Here is a 22402-nt window from a genome sequence, read left to right as displayed (position 1 = left end):
TAACTGTCAGGAAGTTTCTCCTTGGTTCTAGGTTGCTTCTCTCCTTGACTAGTTTCCATCCGTTGCTTCTTGTCCTGCTTTCAGGTGCTTTGGAGAATAGTTTGACTCCCTCTTCTTTGTGGCAGCCCCTGAGATATTGGAACACTGCTATCATGTCCCCCCTCGTCCTTCTCTTCACTAAACTACACATACCCAATTCCAGCAACCGTTCCCTATACGTTTTAGCCTCCAGTCCCCCGAAAATCTTTGTTGCCCTTCTCTGTACCCTTTCTATGTTGCATTACTTATCAAAACATTTGCTGTAAGACTAAGTTCTATTTTTAGTTTCTGTTCTTTATTTATTAAATTACTACGTCACCCATCTCCCCAAAGAGATGATATAAAACCATTTTTCCCTGTCCCATCTGAAAAGCAGAGCACATGAAACAAATTTCTCATTTTTTCCTCAGGTTTCTCTGAAAGTGGTGATCACTAAAAAAGATTATATAACTCTGATTCTTAACATGAATTCAGTAGATCTGAAAAGTCTTCTTATAATTTGTTCATAAGACCTAAATCTCAATTTATGGAGGTTATTTTAGATCAGGGGTCCCCAACCTGTGGGCCGCTGCCCACTACTGGTCTGTGGCCTGCTGTGCATTCACCTCCACTCACACTAGCGTCATCACTGCTATGCAAACAGGGTGCTATGCAGTGAAAACGGAGCGCTGTGCAGCAAAGAGTTGCTCTTGGCATAATGTGATTGGTAATGCCATTTATAAGTGATTTTAACACTATTTGGTTTTTCTTGTTAATAATTGATGTTACATTTTTTTTCAAATATATTATTGAAAAGTTTTTTTATTTCTTCTGTTTCTAATAATTTTTAGCTCTAGCAATTCTTCTATAATTTTGAATTTAACAATTTAATGTGTTGTTATTCTGATATGCAAAAACATTAATCCACAACAGACATACATATATTGATTTAGCCTGATGACTGAAGTTCATTGTTTCTTTCCCCCCTCCTCTTTGGTAGTTAAAGAAGGTTTTGCTGAAGCATTTTGTTCTGAAGATGAGCAGATAACTTGCCTGCATTCTGACTCACCAAATTTGGTAATCTTCTTTTGATGTTGTATCACAATAAAAATTCAAAATCCAGTTTGAAATATCTGGCTGACTGCAACCATCATCACTAATTATAATGGCTTTAATCTCTGTGTTACATAGTGCATTTTAAGGGGACTTTTCTATCTGCATTTTTCTTACTAACTAGTTATGGTCCTGCTTGCAGGCCTTTAGAGTCCTAAAATTCACTTCATTGTCGGGGGATTCTCCAGAGCAAGGTTTTGTTGATGAAAAAAAATCTTCAATCTCCTATATGAAAAGAAGTGTTGGCTTGAGAGATAGATAGGTAGGTAGATAGATAGATAGATAGATAGATAGATAGATAGATAGATAGATAGATAGATAGATATTATTTCATTAGTATTGCTTACTAAATGTGACACTGCCAGATACTCCGAGTAAATCATAAAGTTAAAAGCATGGAAAAAAAAATAAAGGCAAAGAGCAAAAAGACAGCAAAACTGAGCAACATTACACAGAAGGAGCTTCAAACACCATAGCCCAGTGATGGTGAACCTTTTAGAGACCGAGTGCCCAAAAACTGCCCCCCCACATGCCTGTGGAGCCACCCACTACGTCCATGGCCCACCGCAGATCACCTATGCGGCCCAGCAATGCCATGGCAGCCACGCCCTCTGCCCGCACCCCGCAGCATCAACTGTGAGATGGGTACAAGGGCGAAGTCTTGTCCCTGCTGCTCGGCTGCCATATCCTTGGCTGTGCTGCTCCACACGGGCTGCGCTCGGGGGCGACTCTCCTCCAGGGGGATCTGCTGGTGGGGCCATGGGAGGAGGTGGGTCTGGGGCAATGGCATGCGTGCCCACAAAGAGGGCTCTGAGTGCCGCCTCTGGCACCCATGCCATAGGTTCACCACCATTGCCCAAGCCAAAAGCCTGGACTATGAAACACCAGTACGATAGGAGCCATCGGGAGTGGGGAGGCGGGGGGGGGACTTAACTGATAGTGAAGCTTCACTTCCGGGCTGTGACAGATATTAGATGAAATTGAGTAAGGTCATTGTTACGGCTCACCAATGAATGTAAGGGTTAACAAACATCAAATGGAAATTTTTGCAATTGAACAAATTAATAATTTATTATTCTTTAAAAGAATGAGACAATAAAACGCAAAATATACCCACATTCTGAAGTTTTAAAGGTGTTTTGGTAGAATTCTATTTCTGAATCAAGTTTCAATATAAAATAAAATAAAAACTGCAACTTTGGAAATTTAAAATTAAAAATACTCAAATGCTTAAACCATAAGGCCAGTTTGCTATTATGGTTAACAGAATAAACAAATGTGACATATCCTTGCAAATTTTATTTTCCTTGGTGCTTGTTTTTTGGTCAGTGAATAGCATTGCTTTACAATATCTGTTCCATTAAATGCATAAAGGTAGTTGAATTTCACGGACACCAGGTGAAAGGCTCAGCAGCTAGTGAGATGATGACAAGAGGACGCTGCTCATATCACAAAAAGGATCCACCAAGTGATATGACCATGCCTGAAAGTGCTTCAAAGGATGCATTTTTTTTCTCAGCTCAACAACTGAGCTGTCCTGGGCTGCCTGAGTTTGTTAAGGTAAGATTTTTAAATGTATACATTTTTTAATCTATGAACATACTTTGAAAAAGTCAGTGTTGTAAGGGCTTAAATATCGTTGTATATGAAAGGAATAATCAATATCACTATCAGCAAATTCATAAGATAGAATATTGCTTGTAAGGATCAGATAGTTTAATCCTCATGGGGGAGGGAAGATCTATAAATATTTTATGCTACCAAATTTTTCAAGGGAATTACTGAGGCTCCTGTTTAGTGCCCTTATTTTCTTTATTAATTATTTGCCAAGCTGACATACAGCGATTAATGCCCAGAATTAATCCAAAAACCAATGTTATCCTGGAATGCATTAAATGTGTTTATGGGGGGGGGGGGGAATATTTATCCTTAGTCTCTAGGTTCAAGGAAACTTTCAGAAGATGACCTCAGTAACAGTGGAACTAAAACATTTAGAAAGGAATTCAATGTTTTTGAAGAAAAAGGCAATACTAAATTTTGTAAGTATCAATAAGAACAATTAATGACCAAAATGTAGCATTAGTCTTCAATATTTTGTATGTTTCTTCCTCTTGATAGTAACGAAGACTGCATCTTTTAAACCTCCAAGTCAGATTGTGACAAATTCTTGCTCAAATCTAGACTTTACTGAATCTGCTTCCAAGGAATTTAATAAGGTAATAACTGGGTGGCTCATTTTGTTTTATTAACAAAAAAATTACTACCACAAAGCTGCCTTAATTCTAGATACTTGCTAAGACATTATCCCATTATCCCAAGAATTTTGAAATGTTTTTCTCTCATTTTTTGAAGAATAAAATATTCTTCAAAAATATCTTTTTGTCCCTTTTCTTAAAATATGTATATATGTATCTAAACACACACACACACACACACACACATGTATACATACACATATATACACAGAGAGTAGTAATCAAGAACACCATTATGTATATCTGTTAGTAATTTTGAGTTAGAATTTATTTACATACTAAGTGAATATTAAAATTCAGTTCATTGTTTTCTGCAAAATATAGGAATAAATGCTTAGAAATGTAGACATTCGTATCTATTTGTAACTATATTTTTGCTTTTTACATTCCTTCTGTTCAGCTGTTAACAAAACAATGGGTTTCTTCACAGACTACTGGCTGTCATTTTTCCCCAACTCCAAGTAGTAAAGAAACAATACAAGAGCAGGAATTGCTGATGTCCAAAACTCATCCAGACTTGTATATGGATAATAAAAAATCCTTTTTCAGTAAGAAAGGTTTGGTTGTTAATGGTATAAATAACAGTTGTGCCAGATTTTTCTAAATGCTCAAGTTAGTGTTTGAGCATACTTAATCTAACAAAATGTAAGTCATATTTTAAAAAATGTTGCTGAAATTTCCTCCATCCCTGCCTATTTCCCTGGGTTCATGATTTTTCTGCTCATGAAAAGGACCTTCTGTGTCTCCTGATCTCTGTGACTGCAGCTTTTCATTCATGAGTTATTTTGTATCCATGGACAAAATAAATGTACTCAGTCTATATCTATCACATCCCACTTATTTTCTATTTATGACATAGGTACAGAAAGTTCAATATTAAGGAATGGAGACATTACAAAATGCTTTGATGTCTTCCCAACTTATAATCTAATTGATTTTGTTTAGAGTTATAGCGAGTGGTGGGATTCAGCCGGTTCGCACCACTTCGGCAGAACTGGTAGCTAATTTTTTGTTGCCCAGAGCCAGAATGGGCTTCCAGAAGCAGCATCCACACAAAGAACTGGTTTTTCACATATTTGAATCCCATCACTGGGTATAGCTATGTTAATAAAAGGAACTAGGAACTCAATTTGACTTTCAAATAACAGAAAGACACACTTTTATTCTTTACTCTTATGAAACTTTCTCCTGTACTTTAAAGCTTTAACTGTATTAGTTTTGAAGAATATAGCAATTCCAAATTTTCAAGAGTGTGTAAACAAAGTTTTAAGATCCTTTTCTTTTAACAAAATTACTAGTGTAGTTTTATTGTAACCTTCCAGTAAGAAATATATTGTGCTGTATTAGTAAGGATTGCAGTTGAAGTTTTGCTACTGAAAATATTTAGAGAAAGGCAGTCCGTTCCAAAAAATAATGCTAATATTAATGTTTCACTATATTATCAACAGAATTTTGTTTTCAAGTGTCCGCATACTGTACCCTGTTTTGTAGGAATGGGAGAGTCCACGTATCCAGAAAATGATATGTCTATCCTCTTACCTGCTCTTGGAACACAACCTCCAGTTGTTCCTGGACTTGTAGATAATCTACCTCCTGATTCCCAACTTTATTCCAGTGCAAAAATCTGTAAACAGATTCACCATCGTTGTGATTTCTCAGTAGTCAATACATATGACATGTCAGAAATGCTAGAGCCTAAGGACAGGATGTGTAAAATCTTTGTGGGTGAAAAGCACATAGGAGTAAGAGATAAGATAGCCATAGAGAGTGCATTGCCTAATGTGTCTGAACAAAAGGAACAAAGCAAATGGCAGAAATACCACAGTACAACTGGTTGTGATTTGAGATCTCAAAATAGCAACGAAGTTGCCATGGCTTCTGATATCAAAGCTGAGAGTTTTTTAGGAATGTCATTAGCATACAGAAGAGAGAATCAGAGTTATGTCAGCTATAAAAGCCCTCTGGACTCTGAGCATCTGGAGACAATAAAAAGCATGCTTTGTAAACAGCAGCAAAACTTTATCAGTCAAGATACTGTTTCAGAAAGAAAGAAACTTTTCCTGCACTTAAATCAACACTTTTCCACTGAGGAAGTTCTAAGTGACTTAGGTCACCCGAATTTCCCCAATATAACCAGAGATAGCAAGGTATGTAATTGTTCCCAATGTTAAGAAATGCTGTTAAATATTGTCCACCATGTGTAAATGCAGATTAGGTTTGTATGTGCCTAATGTTTTCTCTTGCAGGTTTTTTTAACAAGGTTTTCAAGAATACTGCGTTAACAGGTTTCAAAATATTTAAATTTAATACTCTCATAATCATATTATAGGTTATAAAATCAAGATATGTACGGTTTTTACTCATTCGTGAAACCATGACACCTCCTTTTGATGCAAACTGCTAAAACGAGGAATCTAATTAACCATAATCTCTTAATTAGACTAAACTGGGGCCCTGTACTTGCAAACAGCACAACAAGCCGGCATCTTCAGTCATTATTTTAAGTCCTTAAGGTGATTTTTATGAAACTCACAAAGTCAAACTCACAAAAATTATACATTACAGTATACATTCTGGAGATAGGATATTTCCACATTATTTAACATTACAATTTAGCACTCAAATACTGTATATGTATTTTAAAAGACCCAGGTCTTTTATTTATTCATAAAAACTGGAAGAATAGTCATAGTCTTAATAAATCTATATTCAGTGGTCTTAAATATACAGTAGGTAATTTATATGCATATGAGATTAGAAAAAAGGAAATAGGAATTTGTTTATTTTGTTTTACAGGACACTTGTGAGCTGTATTTCCCTAGGGCAGATATGGTAAAGAATACTAATGTACCTAAAAGACAACAATGCATCCCAGTTGAATTTCAGTCTCCAGCACACTATAAGAAAGTTTTTACTACTGCATTGATAGGTATGGTCCAACTTTTCATTTTAGTATAGGTACTCAAAATTAATAAATAGTTCTAAAAATGCATTGCAGTCAAGTTTTTGATTAGACTTCTCAAGAAGTCAATTTTTACAGGACCAGTAGGATTTCTAGCCATTTGACTTTCTGCTTTATACAAGGTTATTATAGTTATTAGCGTTTGCAAAAGAAAAATTACATACTAATTCTATCCTTGGCTCTTACTTTCAAAGTCTATTAGTACCTTTCATTTCCTTTCATTGGCATCATAGGTCAATGAAGGAATACTAGCAGTTGTATATGGTAGCCCATATTTAGCAGTAAAATACTTGCCAGAATTACTGATTATTTCCCCAAGATTTACCTCATCTTTTTTTCTGAATGACAGTGAAATTAAGAAATCCTTAGTTTTAAAGTTTTTAATTTAATTTTCCCCTTACCTAGAGACATTATTAAACTGGAAAAGTTGACCAGGTGACTGAAGCAATTTAATATTACTTGATATGAAATGAGCTATATTAAAATGCATGTTTTTCCCACTTTCTAATTGTAAAACATCTCATATTCCCTATTTTTATGTAAAGAACATTTAAACATATTATTATTTGAACTATCAAAAAACCTACATAAAGCTCTTGGGAAGGTGGATATATCCTTCTATACATCAGTGAAAGAAGGGCAACGAGAGAATTCTGCGCCTCTCTGCAGCCACAAAATAGCAACAAAACTTGTAATGGTTAGAAAAGAAGGCCGCAATAAGGTATGTTGTTAAAGGCTGGTTAAAACAAGTTATTGGATTTTTTTTTAACCATGGTTTACTAGGATAGACATTCATGGTGCAAGTTTATGAATTGCATAGATCTACACATTTTTGTGAAATTGCAACTTTAGCTTGTATTTGGGCAATAAAATAATTATACACTTTATCAGAATATTTACAGTAGCTGAAAAATATGGAAATTAATAACCATGACAAAATATTTTGAGTATTTTAACAGTAAGCTGCTGAAACAGCTCAGTTCTGTGCACACTGAGGCAAAGGGGAATGGCTTTCCTTTCAACAGAAAGTATTTCTGAAATTGAGTAGCCAGGGATATGATTCCTATCTATGTTTTCATAAGTGTAATAATGACTTGAGAAGTTTTGTCCCTGTGCAATTTTTTTCAGTGAATATCATTTTTTAACCTGCATTTGCTAGTACCAGTATGAAGGGAAGGGAGTCATTAAAAATTTTCAGTAATGGGGAAAATAAGTTTGTTTTAATAAATACCATATATTGGCTCAATAATCTAATATTATACAGGTAATCATCGACATACAACCACAACTGAGCCCAACATTTCTGTTATTAAGTGAGACATTTTTAAATGAGTTTTGCCCCCATTTTATGACTTCTTGCCATAATTGTTAAATGAATCACTGCAATTCTTAATTTAGTAACATGGTTGTTAAGTGAATCTGGCTGTCCCATTGACTTTGCTTGTCGAAAAGTCATAAAAAGTTGATCACATGACCCCGGGACACACAGTTGATCACAGCAACCCTCATAAATAGGAACCAGTTGCCAAGCATCTGAATTTTGATCACATGACCATGAGGATGCTGCAAAAGTTGTAACTGAAAAATGGTCATAAGTCACTTTTTTCAGTGCTGTTGCAACTTTGAATAGTCACTAAATGAAGTGTTGTAAGTCAAGGACTATCTTCACTTAGTTACAACTTTATACTGCAAGGAAAAAACCAGGTTAATTGAATCAGCATCTTTTGAGAGATTTGTTATACTATCCCAAAAGTCACTTGACCAATAATGTTAAGCTTTTTTTGTTCTCTCTCCCTTTCTCTCCTTCCCTCCCTCCCCCCCCCTCTTGAAAACTAGTCAGGTTGTCTGTTCGATGGATTAATATGGCTTGGATTTTGTTTCAGGGACGTCTCTTCTATGCTTGTGATGCTGCTAAAGCAGATCGATGTGATTTTTTTAAGTGGGTTGAAGATGTAAAACCTACACAGATGGAGAGTAAACCTTGTATTAAACTTCATGATATAAGGAGTATTGGAACTTATCTCAGATGTCAAAGAATTTCTATCTATGAAGAATGCCAACTTTTAATAAGGTATGTTGAAATGTTAGATACACTTGAATAGTAGTTTATAACTGAAAAGAAGTGATGCTAATGAATAATGAAGGTAGCATCTACATTACTTAAGTTTCCTTTAGAAAGAGTTAATAAAAAGTATTTAAAGTAAAAAATAGTAGTAATGATCCCAATATTATAAATTAATTTCAAACAGACTAAGCTGTTCTTTGGTCATGTATATCTCCCCTGCCAGATTTAGCACTTTCAATCAATATCTGTTACTGATATTAATATTGCTACTAATGAAGAGTTTATTCATTATTTTGAGTAATATTAAAGTTTGTGTCCCCAGTTTTGTTTTATTTTTTCATTTCATGAGAAATTATTTTTAGTATTTGGTTCTAAAAGCAAATTACAGGGTTCTTATATTTCATTTCTTCAGGAAAATGTTTGATACTCAAAGAAAACAATTTAGTAAGATGAAGAAATGTAATATTGCAAAGGCTAGCTTTAACTGTGATTCTAAGAGCAAATTATTTCTTAAACTGAACCGGAAGGAGCATTCATCTACATACAGCAAAGGTTGGTAACTTTGAAAATGTATGTTACATTTTGTTATATTACATTATGTTACAACATAATTTAACATTACATTTATTTGTTAACTGACTCAGTCTAATGACTGATAGCCTACTATAACTAAAAATATATAAATAATAATGTAATAAATAACTTGCAATATAACAAGAATATACAAGTATGAAGAAACTCTCATGCTAGAATCAGCAGGCTGGGCACGTATTCTGGGCTAATTGGGGCTTCCTGGTTGTCTCCAAAGACAGTTCCATAGACAGCATATTACAATAGTAGACCAAATCTGTCGTGATCAGGTAGTGAGTTATTGTTGCCAAGGCATCTTGAACTAGATAGGGTTACATTGTATCAGTGAAAGTTGGGCAAAGGCCCATCCAGGCTTCTACCTGCTGTTTGGCAAAAGCCCTAAGTCCAGAAGGGATCCTAAGTTACACATTTTGGGGGGGGGGGCGCATGTCACATAGATAACTCTGGCATTCCTTCATCTCCTGTTCTACATATATGTGACTGCTGGGCCACGTCATCTATTGCAATAAAATAATTATTGTAAAAGATGTAACAGATCATCAATAATTGATTGATGATTGATTGATTGATGATTGATTTGGATTGATTCCTGTAGCTGTCCACAAAACATCTGACTCAGTTCTGCTGATACCAAGCTGTGTATCTTGACCCCCTAACTGATCAAATGATACTGTTGAGGTTTTGTCCCAGTACCTGATTCTGTTGGGGTCTGCATGGGGAGGAATAGGATTAAGCCAGACACGAGCAATGGGTCCATGAACTATCTGACTCTGAGGATTTTCTAATTTTAGTTCTGGATGGATTGCACTTCCATAGACAGAACTGGTATATAGTTTGAAATTTTTTCTAGACTTGTAGCTCAAAAAGCAGATGGCAGCTGTGGCCAGGAAAGTTTTTGCATGGATTTATCATTTGCACCTTTGCCAGACTACGAGACCCTTCTTACAGTTACTCTGCCTTAATCACCTCGTGTATGGACTATTGAATATGTTCTCTATGGGGCTACTTTTTAAGATCACTTGGAAGCTCTAGCTGGTTCAGTGTACAGCATGAGTAGTGTTGGACACATCTTTCCAAATTGTTTAAAATCCTCAAAAAGGTGGCCTTAAAATTTAAATTATAGATATGCAAATAAATATTCTTATATTTTATTTAATTTTTAGCTTATATAGTAAAACAGTTATGAATGACTTTTTCTGTTCATAAACAATTAAATGATATACAGTATATGATAAAATTTAAAATACCTCCCAGAATAGTTTTTTAAATAGTGCCCTTAAGAATATGAAATTATTTAATATGAAAATAGATATTTACTCAATACATTCCTGATTAAGAGAAGGAAAAATCTCAGTGTTTTTGTTTTTTCAGTAAGAAGACATAGGAAATAAAAAAATAATTTTTTTTCAAAGTTTCAATTGTAGCTTTACTTAATTGCAAAATTGATTGCTTTGTGTAACTTATGCAAATGTATGTACTATGTTGACAGATGATCTTTGGGTTGTTTCCAAGACTTTGACCTTTGAACCCTTGGACACTTTCATTGCATATAGTGTTTTCTTTGGACCATCCTCTAATAATGAAGTGGAGTTGGAACCTCTCAATGGTTATAGCCCATCAAATTGGTGCTCAAATAGTAAGTTTCTGCTCAAGGTTTTTTTCCTGTAAGGTTTTACAATAGATTATTCAAAATATGACTGCTTAATATGCCATAAAATGGAATTCCAACAGCTTTTACTGGAAAAATTATCACTGAATCAGATCAGCTCTTAAAAGGACAGTGGGAAACCCAGTTCAGGGCATTTCATAAGTAGGAAAATCTAAATAGTCAAAATATTTTACTTATCCATAGGATATTTTGCTGCAACTGAAATATGTTTGCTTGAAATTTGTCTTAATTCATGGTCAGCTTGAGAAAGTTAAATATTTGCACAACTTTGATTAAATCCAAGACATAATATGTACACTTTGAAAGGATTAGTGGGAAAGCAGAGCTAGAGTGCGGGGAATACATTGAACTGAAACACAATTACCTGCTTTTCTTAAAGAAATATGGATGTGGTATGTGAAGAGATGGGGGCGGGAATCTAAATATATCCTTGTTAAGCAGACAAAATTAAATAATCATAATAATAATTTTTAAAAAAACTCTTCAGTTCCAGGGAACACAGGAATGGGAATTTTTTAGAGACATGTCATTTCTGAAAAATGTTGCTTTGAGACCAAGGAAATACAATATTCCCTAACCCACGAGTCTTGATACAAATTAGAATGTATCTCCCCATGCCTATTATTTACCTTAAAAATTATTGTTATAATTGATATTGGGATGTATAGTGTCCTGTATTTTTGGACTTAACTTAAGATTCAAATGGGTTTTTTTAGTCAAGTTCATCTCTAAATATTTCTTATTATATTTTCTTTCTTAGTGATTGTTCATGCCTTGTTCGTGTGTAATGCTAGCACTGAACTTACAAATTTGAGAAATATACAGGAAAATGTCAGTTTGATCACTTTGCCAATCATGCAGCATCTACTTTCAAAGTAAGTAGTAATACTGTCGCTTAAAAACAGAAACAGATTTGTACATTCATTGATACAAATACATTTGAATTACTTGACTGGAAATATATTTTCATTCTAGTGCTAAGTTCTAAATAGGTTAAATCTTTTCTTATATTTTAGGAGTTTCAAAGAATTATTTCCAGAAACCAAAGAAAGGAAACAAAAGTTTAAACCACCAGCACTAAATACAAATGCAATAAAATCTGAAGTGTTCAGCCCAGAAATAGTTATAAATCTTGCCGATAAAATTATTCAAGCTTTTCAGCTAAATAAAGATCAGGCCGCAGCAATGATGCGGATTGGTGCCATGATGACATCTCAAGAAATTAACACAGAAACAGGGAAGCGTCCGACTTTTCCAATAACAATAATACATGGTAAATTATTTTACAAGAGCTTCATTTTTTGGCTTCTCCAGTCCTACATTCAGTCCATATTTTAATGAACTATCTTCAATTTTGTCTTCCTTCTCTAAAACATTTTTTTCAGGATTTTAATTTAGATTTTTTTTACTACTATCAACCATTTATATTCAAACTGTTGAACTATGTACAATGCTAGATTTATATTCCACATTGCAGCTTCCCATGTACCCCACCAAATCTACTCTGGAAGGTTAGGATTTTGCCATGAGCATATTTGGGATATGTAGAAGTGTGCAATGAGGAGGAAAGTAGGAATTACTTAGGTTTATTTGGGAGGTTTTATACTGAATAGGTTGTGTTTTTTTGTGCAAACTACTTTAATATCCACTGACATGCAGGTTAAATGGAAAGGTAAATTCTACATATACAGAATTAGGAGAGAATATTACCCGAATCTTCTCACTATTCTAGCAAAAATTCCAGGCTTCATTACAGCCATAAGTCAAAGACTACCTATATTGCAATCAAAGCATTAGTGGGCTTTCCACTCTAATTCCAATATTACATTTCAGCTAATTCGATGCAATCACTGTATGCACAGCTAAGAATGCTTAGTTGATGTTTTCTCATGATGAATGTCTGATTTCTCTAACCTCCTTACTACTCAGCCCAATTTCAAAGAAAACACCTGTTCAAAAGAACAATACACAATATGTTTAATGTTCTTAATTTATTAAACTCAACATGTAGGTGTATTTGGATCTGGAAAAAGCTTATTGCTGGCTATTGTTATTTTATTCCTGGTACAAATATTTGAAATCAATGAAGCAGTTAATGGCAAACAGTCAGTGCCATGGAAAGTATTGGTTTCTTCTTCCACCAATGTTGCTGTAGACAGAATACTCTTGAGGTAAGTAATTTAGAAATCATTTATGCTCAGATTGTTTCCATAAAAGATGTTTTTTTACAATAATGCTGTATCTGCATATAATTCATCTTGGTGTATTCTTTATTTTTGCGAACTAATCAAATGCAGCTTTTTGTTTTTCTTTTGGATAGGAACCTAAAATGCTATTTTGGTGAACTCTAAAAGCACTTTCTAATCGAACTTTCACACTCGTAAATACTAGTTTAATCTAAGATTAGAAAACATTTTAAAAGCTTATAGCTGATAAGAATCAAATTAGAAAAAATGAAAAGAATGTTACTGGATTTTCTTTGGAAACTTGCAATTCTATGACGACCTATTGAAATTTGAACCAAACTCTGCCCCAAGAGCATTTTTTTCTGAGTCTCCTCTCCTAACTATTTAACCCTGCCACAGAGTGACAAAATGATTAATGTAGCAAGTTTCTACCCAAATTCCTCCAATTCGTAGTCCTTTTGCAGACTAAAAGGAGCATTAATATCCCTTTGTCCCTGGAGCATTCAGTGGAAAGACTCACTACTCAAATGGAGAAAAAGTGTTTAGATACTCCCTTCGCTCTCCTAACACATTTGGTGTCATGGTTAAGGCATCAGGCTGGAAACTGGGAGGCCACAAGTCCTGCCTCAGGCACAAAGCCAGCTGGGAGTCCTGGGCCGGTCATTCTCTCTCAGGAAGGAGGCTATGGTAAACTACTTCCAAAATCTTGCCAAGAAAACAGCAGGGACTAGTTCAGGTAATTGCCAGTAATTAATGCGGACTCAAAGGCGCGCACAAACACACAGAAAAGCCCCACCTCATGAGCCCTTGTAATTTGCTAAGGATATCCCAGTGTGATAGCTTCAGATTTCCACATGAATATTTCAATTTGTAAAGTGATGTGATTTAATGACCGTGACAAAATGTAAATGAAAGTATCAACATTTCTTTTAAGATATTTAAAATAATGAATTATTGCTTATTTCAGCCTACTAGACATTGGATTTGAAGACTTCATTAGAGTGGGAAGCATTAAAAAAATCGCAAAGCCAATACTTCCTTACAGGTAACTTGCTTAAAATCTTTAACCAGGTCCAAGAGTCGTATCTGGATCTACTAGAACAGGGATTCTCAACCCCCGGTCCGTGGACAAGCACTGGACCGCGGTATACCAGAAACAAGGCTGCGCAAACAAGCAAAGCCCCATCCGCAGGAACCAGTCCCTAGCACCCAAAAGGTTGGGAGCCACTGTACTAGGAGCCTTTGATCAAGCAGGTGTTTGTGAGGTACAAGCATAGACTAGTATTTTCAGAAGAGAACCGTATAAGCAGCTGTCACAGTTGCTTTCAAACTACAGGAAGCTAGGTGGAAATGCAAAATAATTTTTAGCAACTTATACAATTAGAATAATTATTTTATTGATTTCACCATAAACATTTTTTTCTAGATTCATTTACCATTACTCCCTATTCTCCAAAGGCAGCACGGGATAAGTGAGCACTGGGCATTCTGACAGTAGTTTTTATTAAAGGATGTAAGCCATTTTAAGTATTAGAAAGTATGGGACATAAATTAGCAAAATAAGCACTTGAAATGGATTCTTAATGAGGTTGAGGTGTTGAGTACTTCTATATCACTGTATCGCAGGACATTTTATTTTTCAGAACTTTTTTAAAAAGTCACGTGAATTTTTTTATGGTTTTATTGTTAACTGAATTCTGCTGTTCAATCATTTTAAATTATTTTTAAAAATTGGTTTTGATTTCTATAAGCTACTCTGGAAGAAACTGGTATAAAATGTTCATTTTATAACATGAGGTGCTTAGGATCGTGTTTGAGATAGTCCAATAAATCTAATAAGTAAAAAAATTCTTGCTGGCTACCATCTGTGTAAAATGTTTGAATGCACTCATATATAAACAAGTAAGTTCTAATGTAGGTTACTGCTTATAATTTATGATTTGGATGTAAATATAATTTTTTACACAAGGCTCATTTAGACAGATAATCCCTTCTTTATTCCATAAACAATATGCTAATACTATCTTTTGTGACATTGTAACTGGGATCTTCTCTTAGATTTCAGCTTCTACCTAAAGTAGAAGCAGCAGTCTTTTGTGCAGAGGCAACTTTTCATAAATGAACTGTTCCATTCAGTATTACTCCCTACAATTATGCAATATGTTAAAGCTTGCATGCTGACTCAGGATCTCAAAATGAACAGCTGAAAGAATTACTTGCCTTGATGAAGGAGGATTTAAGCCCAGTGGAAAAAATGTATGTGAAGAAGACTATTGAACAACATAAACTGGGCACCAATAAAGCTTCCCTGAAAAAGGTAATGATGAAGTGTATTTGCATGTGCCAATAGGTAGCATAGATTTTTTGTTGTTATGTTTAGATGCTCTGGTTAAGTAATAGAATGTGGCAGACAAAAATAATTTAAAAAATCAATAGAAAAATCATCTAGCCTAAAGCCAATGGAACAGTAAGAATACAATTAAATCTTATTTTAAAAGACATGCTGGAACTGTAAATTCCTGAGCAAAAAAGCATATATTCAGTTATTAAGAAAGTGAGGGAGCTGTTAGCATTTCCTTTGTGGACTCTTGCCCCAGTTATGCATTGATAGTGAAATGGAATATAATTATGGAGAAATCCTTCATTAGTAAATTTGTGGCATAAACATCATTAGCAAACGCTTCTAGCAATATTAATGTGGAATTATAGACTCAGTAGATCCAACTCAATGGTACTACAAATAAATAATTTGGAGAGGTATCATGATGAGCCTCTTTGGGAATTATGAAAATTACAGACAAAAATAGAATTATTTGAATATAATATGCTTTATTATATTTTATTATATGCATTATAATTTTTTATTATTTTATTATGACAAGCAAATTTTCCCTCTGCCAGTATTAATAAAAAGCTGCTCTGGAAGTTAAGTACATATAATGCTGTCTTATTTCAATTATATTATTAAGTAAAATAATGTTCATTTCTAGTAAACAGTTTTTCTTAACACATATACTTCTTGATTTAAGGCCACAATTCACCTTACTAAGCTATCTGGTTGTTAAGTGAGTCATGCCCAATTTTTGCAACTTTTTTGTCACAGTCATTAAGCGAGTCACATAGTGAATAAGCAAATCTGGCTTGCCCCATTGATTTTGCTTGTTGGCAGTTGACTAGGGAGGTTCCAAATGGGGATCACATAACACCGGGGTACTGCAACCATCATAAATACATGCTAGTTGTCAAACACACAAATCATACTCACATAACCATGAGGATACTGTGATGGTCATAAATGCAAATTCTAATAAATCACTTTTTTTCAACACTGTCATAACTTAAAATAGTCACTAAACGAATGGTTGGAAGTCGAGGATCATCTGTGATGAATTTGGAAACTGCATTTAGTGTTCTTTTTTTTAATGTGAAACAAATTACTGTAAAAGTAAATGTTTAAGAAATACAGTAGCTTTTCAGGTTAACAGACTAATGAGGCAAGGGTGTCCACTAAAACTGAATGTCTTTTAATTCAGAGTTCCCCAACCTTTCTGGTTTTCAGACTGGCCGGGGGGTGGGGGGAGAGAGGATGGTTCTGCGTGAGCAGTGGGCAAGCGTGTGCGTGCTCACCTGCTGCTCACACAAGTGGGGATACACACATGCTCGCCCACCACTTCCACGGCCTGGTTTCGAATAGCTCAAGGCCCGGTAGTGGGCAACAGTCTGGGAGTTGGATGTTGGGGAGGGGGCTCCTCGGGTATTCTTTTTATAGTCAAAGTCAGTTCAGTGTTATAGCCTCTAATTTACACATGAACATGTCAGTTTGTAAAGTCATATAGTATAATGACTATGACAATTTTAAAATAAAGGGATCAACATTTATTTAAAAATATTTCAAATACATTTGCAATGAGTTTGTCAAATGACAAATTCTTTGTGTAGTTATTATTGCCTGAAATCTGAACAAACTCATATCCAGCAGAATGACTGAACTACTCTCCCGTAAGTTGAGCATTTATTATAACTATGCAAGAGACTGGGCTATAAATAATCACTTGTCAAGACACACCTGACACACTCACACCTGAAAAGCCCTTATAAATAGAAGAGCACTAACAGTGAGGTCCCTTAAACGCTGCTGAAGTCTGGTAACAAAATGTTTGGAAACCAACCTTCCCCCTTATAATCAATTGTTTTTATTGAAATCAGTTAGCAAACATGGCATCACATGAATAAACTGAAATGAAGTGACTTGCATTTTTAATCTTTGCATGTTTTATTATTTTTTCAAAGCAAACTTCAAGCATAGGGGTAATAGAACCAGCATCATGGAGTCATATTTGCTCATTGGGTTTCATTATAAATTTGATATTTTTTTATTGGCAGTACCATTTTTGAATATAAATGCATTGAAATACCAAATAAATAAATTGAATTTTGATTGTACAATTTGTGGTTCCTTATTTATATGGGTATACAGATTGCTTTATTTTTCCTCTGTTGATACAGGTGAAGGTAGTGGGATCTACTTGTGCTGCCTGCTCATTTCCATGCATGAAAAGTCTTAAGTTTCCTATAGTGATTCTAGATGAGTGTAGTCAAATGACAGAACCATCTTCTCTGTTCCCTATTGCAAGGTATGGCATCATTTTACTTTATTAGACTCCTTGACTTTTAACCATCATTCAAACTTACAGCCAACTTCCCCAGGACTACATATAATCCAGATTCAACATTTCAATGGACAGCAACCCCCCATGGTCACATGATCATATTTTGGGCACTCAGCAACCACTCTGAATTTAGGGCTGTTTGCTGTATCCTATGCTCACATGACCACAAAGTATAATTGTTCTGCAGGAACCTAGCAAAATCCAGACAATGGATTCCCTTAAGAACCTTCACCTTCACTTAATGACTTCCATATTTGCTTAACAACCATGGTGATTCACTTAATGACTGTAGAAAAGGTCTCAAAATTGGGTGCGGTCCCATAATGATAACAATCAGCATGATTTAGGGATGTAATTGCAGGCTTAGTTATGGTCAGAAGTGGAGGACTACCATTAATTAAATTCAGTGTACTGATTGTTTTAACTTATGATGTATGTAAGTTGCTTTAAGATGTAAGCAAGAAAATATTTTATAACCAACTAATATAACTTATTATTGCAACAACTCAATGACCCCTTTGTAACTAAATTCTCAAAATGGAGTGTGAAATTGTGATGGCTTAGCTGACAGCAAGAATAGCTTTTAAATGCAATATATTATTTAGAAAACTAAAGCTAAAATAGCGAAAGAAATCTTCCAAGTATGGTGAATACAGCCAATATAGGTGAAGGTGAGAAACTCTTATAATTCCAGAATTGGGTCTCAGCAAGATATTATTTATCTTCAAGAAACTGGAAGCATTTTTTTCAAAGATTCTTGTTGAATCAGTTTGCTTTTAGCTGCTAGGTCAGGCAAATCCAGAAATACCTGATTAAGGTAGATTAGCCCTTTATCCATCCCAAAGTTCAGTATGTAGTTGTTAAAAGTGTAAAACACTTTACATTGGGTCAGTTTCAAGAAACAATTTTTTTTCCTACAACTTAATTTTATCCTAAGAGAGAATAAATACTGGCCAGGCATTAGAGCTAAGTTCGTAATGAAAGCCAATTTAAAGAGGGAAATGCTATAAACAATACAAAAGTTACAGTATGTATTTGCTTTGCCAGGTTTATTGAGAACAAGTAATCAATTAGTAATGTTTATTCATTCTGTTGAAAGACAGGTAATATTTTAATATATTTTTATTTGGGCTTCTGTATTAACAGTTTGGTAACATGCTCCAAGTTTTCTTGAACTTTGTGATGTGAAAGAAATTTAAAGATAATTGTTTTTAGCACAGAAGTGTGAAGCCTAATAGAAGTTTAAACTGTATGAACAGACATAAAGACATAATTTCAGCTCTGCGTTATCATTTACAGTTTACTAGGAAGCTGGTCAGGCAGCTAGAACTATCTGTCTATTTTGTCTTTAGACTTTTTTCGTCCAATGCTATGCTTTATTTATATGATATACGATTGCCTTTTACTGAAAGAAAGTTTTCCATTTTTTAAATATAATACGTGGTGTCCAAAAATATATTTCCATTTATAGTTTTGAATGTGAAAAGCTGATTCTTGTTGGAGATCCTAAACAGCTGCCACCTACCATTCAAGGTTCTGAAAGTGCACATGACAGCAGTTTGGAACAAACTCTCTTTGATCGACTCTGTTTGATGGTGTGTGCTTCTAATATCTAGAGACATAGACCTGATTTTTTTAATTTTACAAATATTTAGAGCCTAGAAAGTGAGTCAAAATCTTATCCAACAAAATGTGGCTTTCTTAATGTTATATGTTCTGTTTTTTATGAAAATATTTAGTACATACTGAGTACATATTTCAGTATGGAATACGTGTGAGTGACAGATCAGATGTCCATCGTGAACAGGCATTCACAAGGAAGATTATCATAAGGACTGGATAACTATCTTCTCTAAAAGTTCTTTCACGAAGAATTAGTGACACAGTTAAAATAAATGCTCCAATTAGAATGTTTCTAAAAATCACGGAATATATCATATTTTGAAGATTTCTGAATCAGGCAAGATCAATTTCAGTATCTGCGTTGAATAAAAAATGCCACTGTACTATTTTCACAAATACTTGTGCTTCTTTAATTTTTGAAAATGTTTTTATCAAATAACTTTCCTTTTTTAGATCTTTAATGTAAGATACTGTAGACTTGGCATATTTGGTCACATTTGTAGATAAGATGAAACTATTATGTTTCTTTTCTCAAAGAGTGGGTTTTGCAATTTCTTTATTAAAATAGAAAAAAAAATACAAATACATTCTAAATGTTGCTAATTAATAATCTGACAAGATAGTTGCTTCAAGGAAAATATTCACAAATTATAAATAAAAAGATAGTATGTAAATATATTTAGAAAAAACAAAGTTATGTGACCAAATTATCTTGCTTCTTTGTTGAAAAAAAGTCCAGTTTAAAAACATCATAAAGAACAACAATCTACATTTCAGGTTTGCAGGTAGATTTAGCATTCTGAGTGCATAAAACAATTATCTCAGTTCTCCATAGCTATGGATAAAAGGTTTATCTGAAACATTTTATAAACCAGAAGATAAGTATATTTTTCACCAGTATCAGTTATATAGAGTTAGACTAATAATCTTATTTATTTCATACACAGTATGATGATATGACAGCCCCAAAACTATAAATTAATATTCCAGTTCGTGGCAGCAAGGATTTTATAACAAATTTACATATTTTCTGAAATAATCAGCGTAAAATAAAAATACTGTTTCTTACGACCACTTCTGTGGATTCTTTTCTGTAATGACACAATTGTCTGAAATCTGTCTGATAAAATTCCTAAGCATTTTGAATGATTGGATTTACATTTTTTTAAAAAAAATTACATTACTTGTCCCATAGCACATATTACAACAAAAAGCCTGGCATAAAAAGAAATCTCAATATTGTATTATTATACAATAAGAGATAATAATAATAATAATAATAATAATAATAATAATAATAATAATAATAATAATAATAATAAACCTTTATTGTCAAAGTACAACATGTGTACATTGAGATTAGCTGAGCCTCCCCCTGTGCTCTCTCCCCCCAACACACAGTGACAACAAACCCTCCATCCTACCACACCATGTGAACCAACTACACCACACACCGGCCTCCCAAGTCAATTCTGCATAAGATTATGTCTCATTGAAAAGCCTAACAGCCCACGGATAAAAGCTATTTTTCAGCCTGTTGGTACGGCTGGCTATATTCCTATATCTCCTACCGGATGGTAGGAGAGTAAAGAGATACCGTCCAGGGTGTGAGTCATCCCTGAGAATCTTCCTCACTCTTCCAAGGCAATGAGCCCTGGCGATGTCATCCAGTGGTGTCAGGGGACAGCCCACAATGTCAGGCAGAAGGCATAATCTTTTATTGCATTATTATACAATATGTCGTTCTTCAAGTTGCAACATAGAAGATTTATTCAAGCCTATACACAAAACTGGTCAACTAACAGCACTAATTTGTGCTAGATAAGGGTCAAAAGAATTCAAGGGAGGGAGCAATGCAAGGACTCTATAAAGTGGTGATGTGTTTAACTCCAGCCCCTCCTAGCTCTCCTGCTGTTTTCCTACATTATATAATTTGTAACGTTATTTAATAGTGCTTTCAGTTATTTTTGCTCTCTTTTTCTACTTGCTATAATCACAGGGTTATGCACCTATATTACTTAGAACACAGTATCGTTGTCACCCTGTTATTGCTGCTATAACCAATGAGCTATTTTATGAAGGAATTATGTTGAATGGAATTTCTGAAACAGATCGAAGTCCTCTCTTGGACTGGCTACCAACTCTGTGCTTTTATAATGTTAATGGATCAGAACAAGTAAGTATTGCATTAATTGATGATAATTCCATTTCATACATTCAAGGCTAAAATAGTTAATTCATGCAAATGAACTTCCTTGAGCGTTGTACTTCTCTCAGTCTCATTTGACGGAGCACTCCAGTGGCAGCCATATGATAAATGTAATTTGAGAAACCGTCTTAAATTAATAGTACTACATTTCATTATTCTACCAAACCAATTAATTATCATATCGCTGACTTTTTTCATTATATAACTCAAAATCTGTTTTTTAGATTGAGGCAGACAACAGTTTCTACAATATGGCAGAATCATTTTTCATTGTCAAATTAATACAATCTCTGATTGCCAGCGGAGTAGATGGATCTATGATTGGGGTAATAACTCTCTACAAATCCCAAATGAGCAAGGTATGTTTTAGTCACCAAAACAATTCCAATGCAGTATTTTATTTTATTTTTGATATCATCATTTTGATCTTGTTCAAACAAAGACCCTCAGCTTCATTATGCTTTAAACTAATTAGGAATTTATCAGAGATGATTCTGTTTAAAAAGCACTATAAATTAAAAACCAAAAGTTTACAGTTCAGTAATGGGATGGCTTGCTTCAATTTTGAATATACTGTTTCTTGCATTACCATAAAAAAATTTCCATTGATATTGTGTTTTATGAATCCTTCTTTTTTATTCAACCTGCTCCAATGGTAGATAATTTAGGAACATATATCATTACCCATAATTTTATTTTATTCAATCTTTTACAAAGCTGTGGAGTGTCAGGGACTTTGTCTGTTTCTATTTGCAGATCCATAACTTGTTTGGTGCTATACACATGGATGCAGCCCAAATAAAGACTGTCCAGGTGTCTACAGTAGATGCTTTTCAGGGAGCAGAGAAAGAAATAATTGTTTTATCTTGTGTGAGGACAAGACAAGTTGGCTTCATAGATTCAGAAAAGAGAGTGAATGTGGCTCTGACTAGAGGAAAGAGACATTTATTGATAGTAGGAAATCTAAACTGTTTAAGAAAGAACAAGTTATGGGGAAGTATTATTCAGCATTGCACAGGTAAAGTAAGATATTTTAAAATA

The 22402-nt window shown here is 34.3% G+C and overlaps 1 protein-coding gene across 1 annotated transcript in view; it reads left to right on the top strand.

The window, feature by feature from the left end:
• ZGRF1 (zinc finger GRF-type containing 1) overlaps window positions 1–22402 on the top strand; it is a 33902-nt gene that overhangs the window by 10020 nt on the left and 1480 nt on the right. The window contains exons 7-25 of the mRNA XM_081332936.1: window positions 1019–1095; window positions 2506–2691; window positions 3065–3170; window positions 3250–3347; window positions 6183–6315; window positions 6894–7069; window positions 8232–8419; window positions 8826–8965; window positions 10494–10640; window positions 11434–11548; window positions 11690–11946; window positions 12685–12844; window positions 13827–13904; window positions 15029–15176; window positions 17366–17493; window positions 19001–19124; window positions 21152–21328; window positions 21586–21720; window positions 22118–22379. Coding sequence (XP_081189062.1) covers window positions 1019–1095; window positions 2506–2691; window positions 3065–3170; window positions 3250–3347; window positions 6183–6315; window positions 6894–7069; window positions 8232–8419; window positions 8826–8965; window positions 10494–10640; window positions 11434–11548; window positions 11690–11946; window positions 12685–12844; window positions 13827–13904; window positions 15029–15176; window positions 17366–17493; window positions 19001–19124; window positions 21152–21328; window positions 21586–21720; window positions 22118–22379 — 2835 coding nt within the window. The remainder of the gene's footprint in view (window positions 1–1018; window positions 1096–2505; window positions 2692–3064; window positions 3171–3249; window positions 3348–6182; window positions 6316–6893; window positions 7070–8231; window positions 8420–8825; window positions 8966–10493; window positions 10641–11433; window positions 11549–11689; window positions 11947–12684; window positions 12845–13826; window positions 13905–15028; window positions 15177–17365; window positions 17494–19000; window positions 19125–21151; window positions 21329–21585; window positions 21721–22117; window positions 22380–22402) is intronic.

This window comes from Vipera berus (genome assembly GCF_964194415.1).
Source record: "Vipera berus genome assembly, chromosome: 7".
NCBI lineage: Eukaryota > Metazoa > Chordata > Lepidosauria > Squamata > Viperidae > Vipera > Vipera berus.
This window is presented reverse-complemented; position numbering and strand designations above follow the sequence as displayed.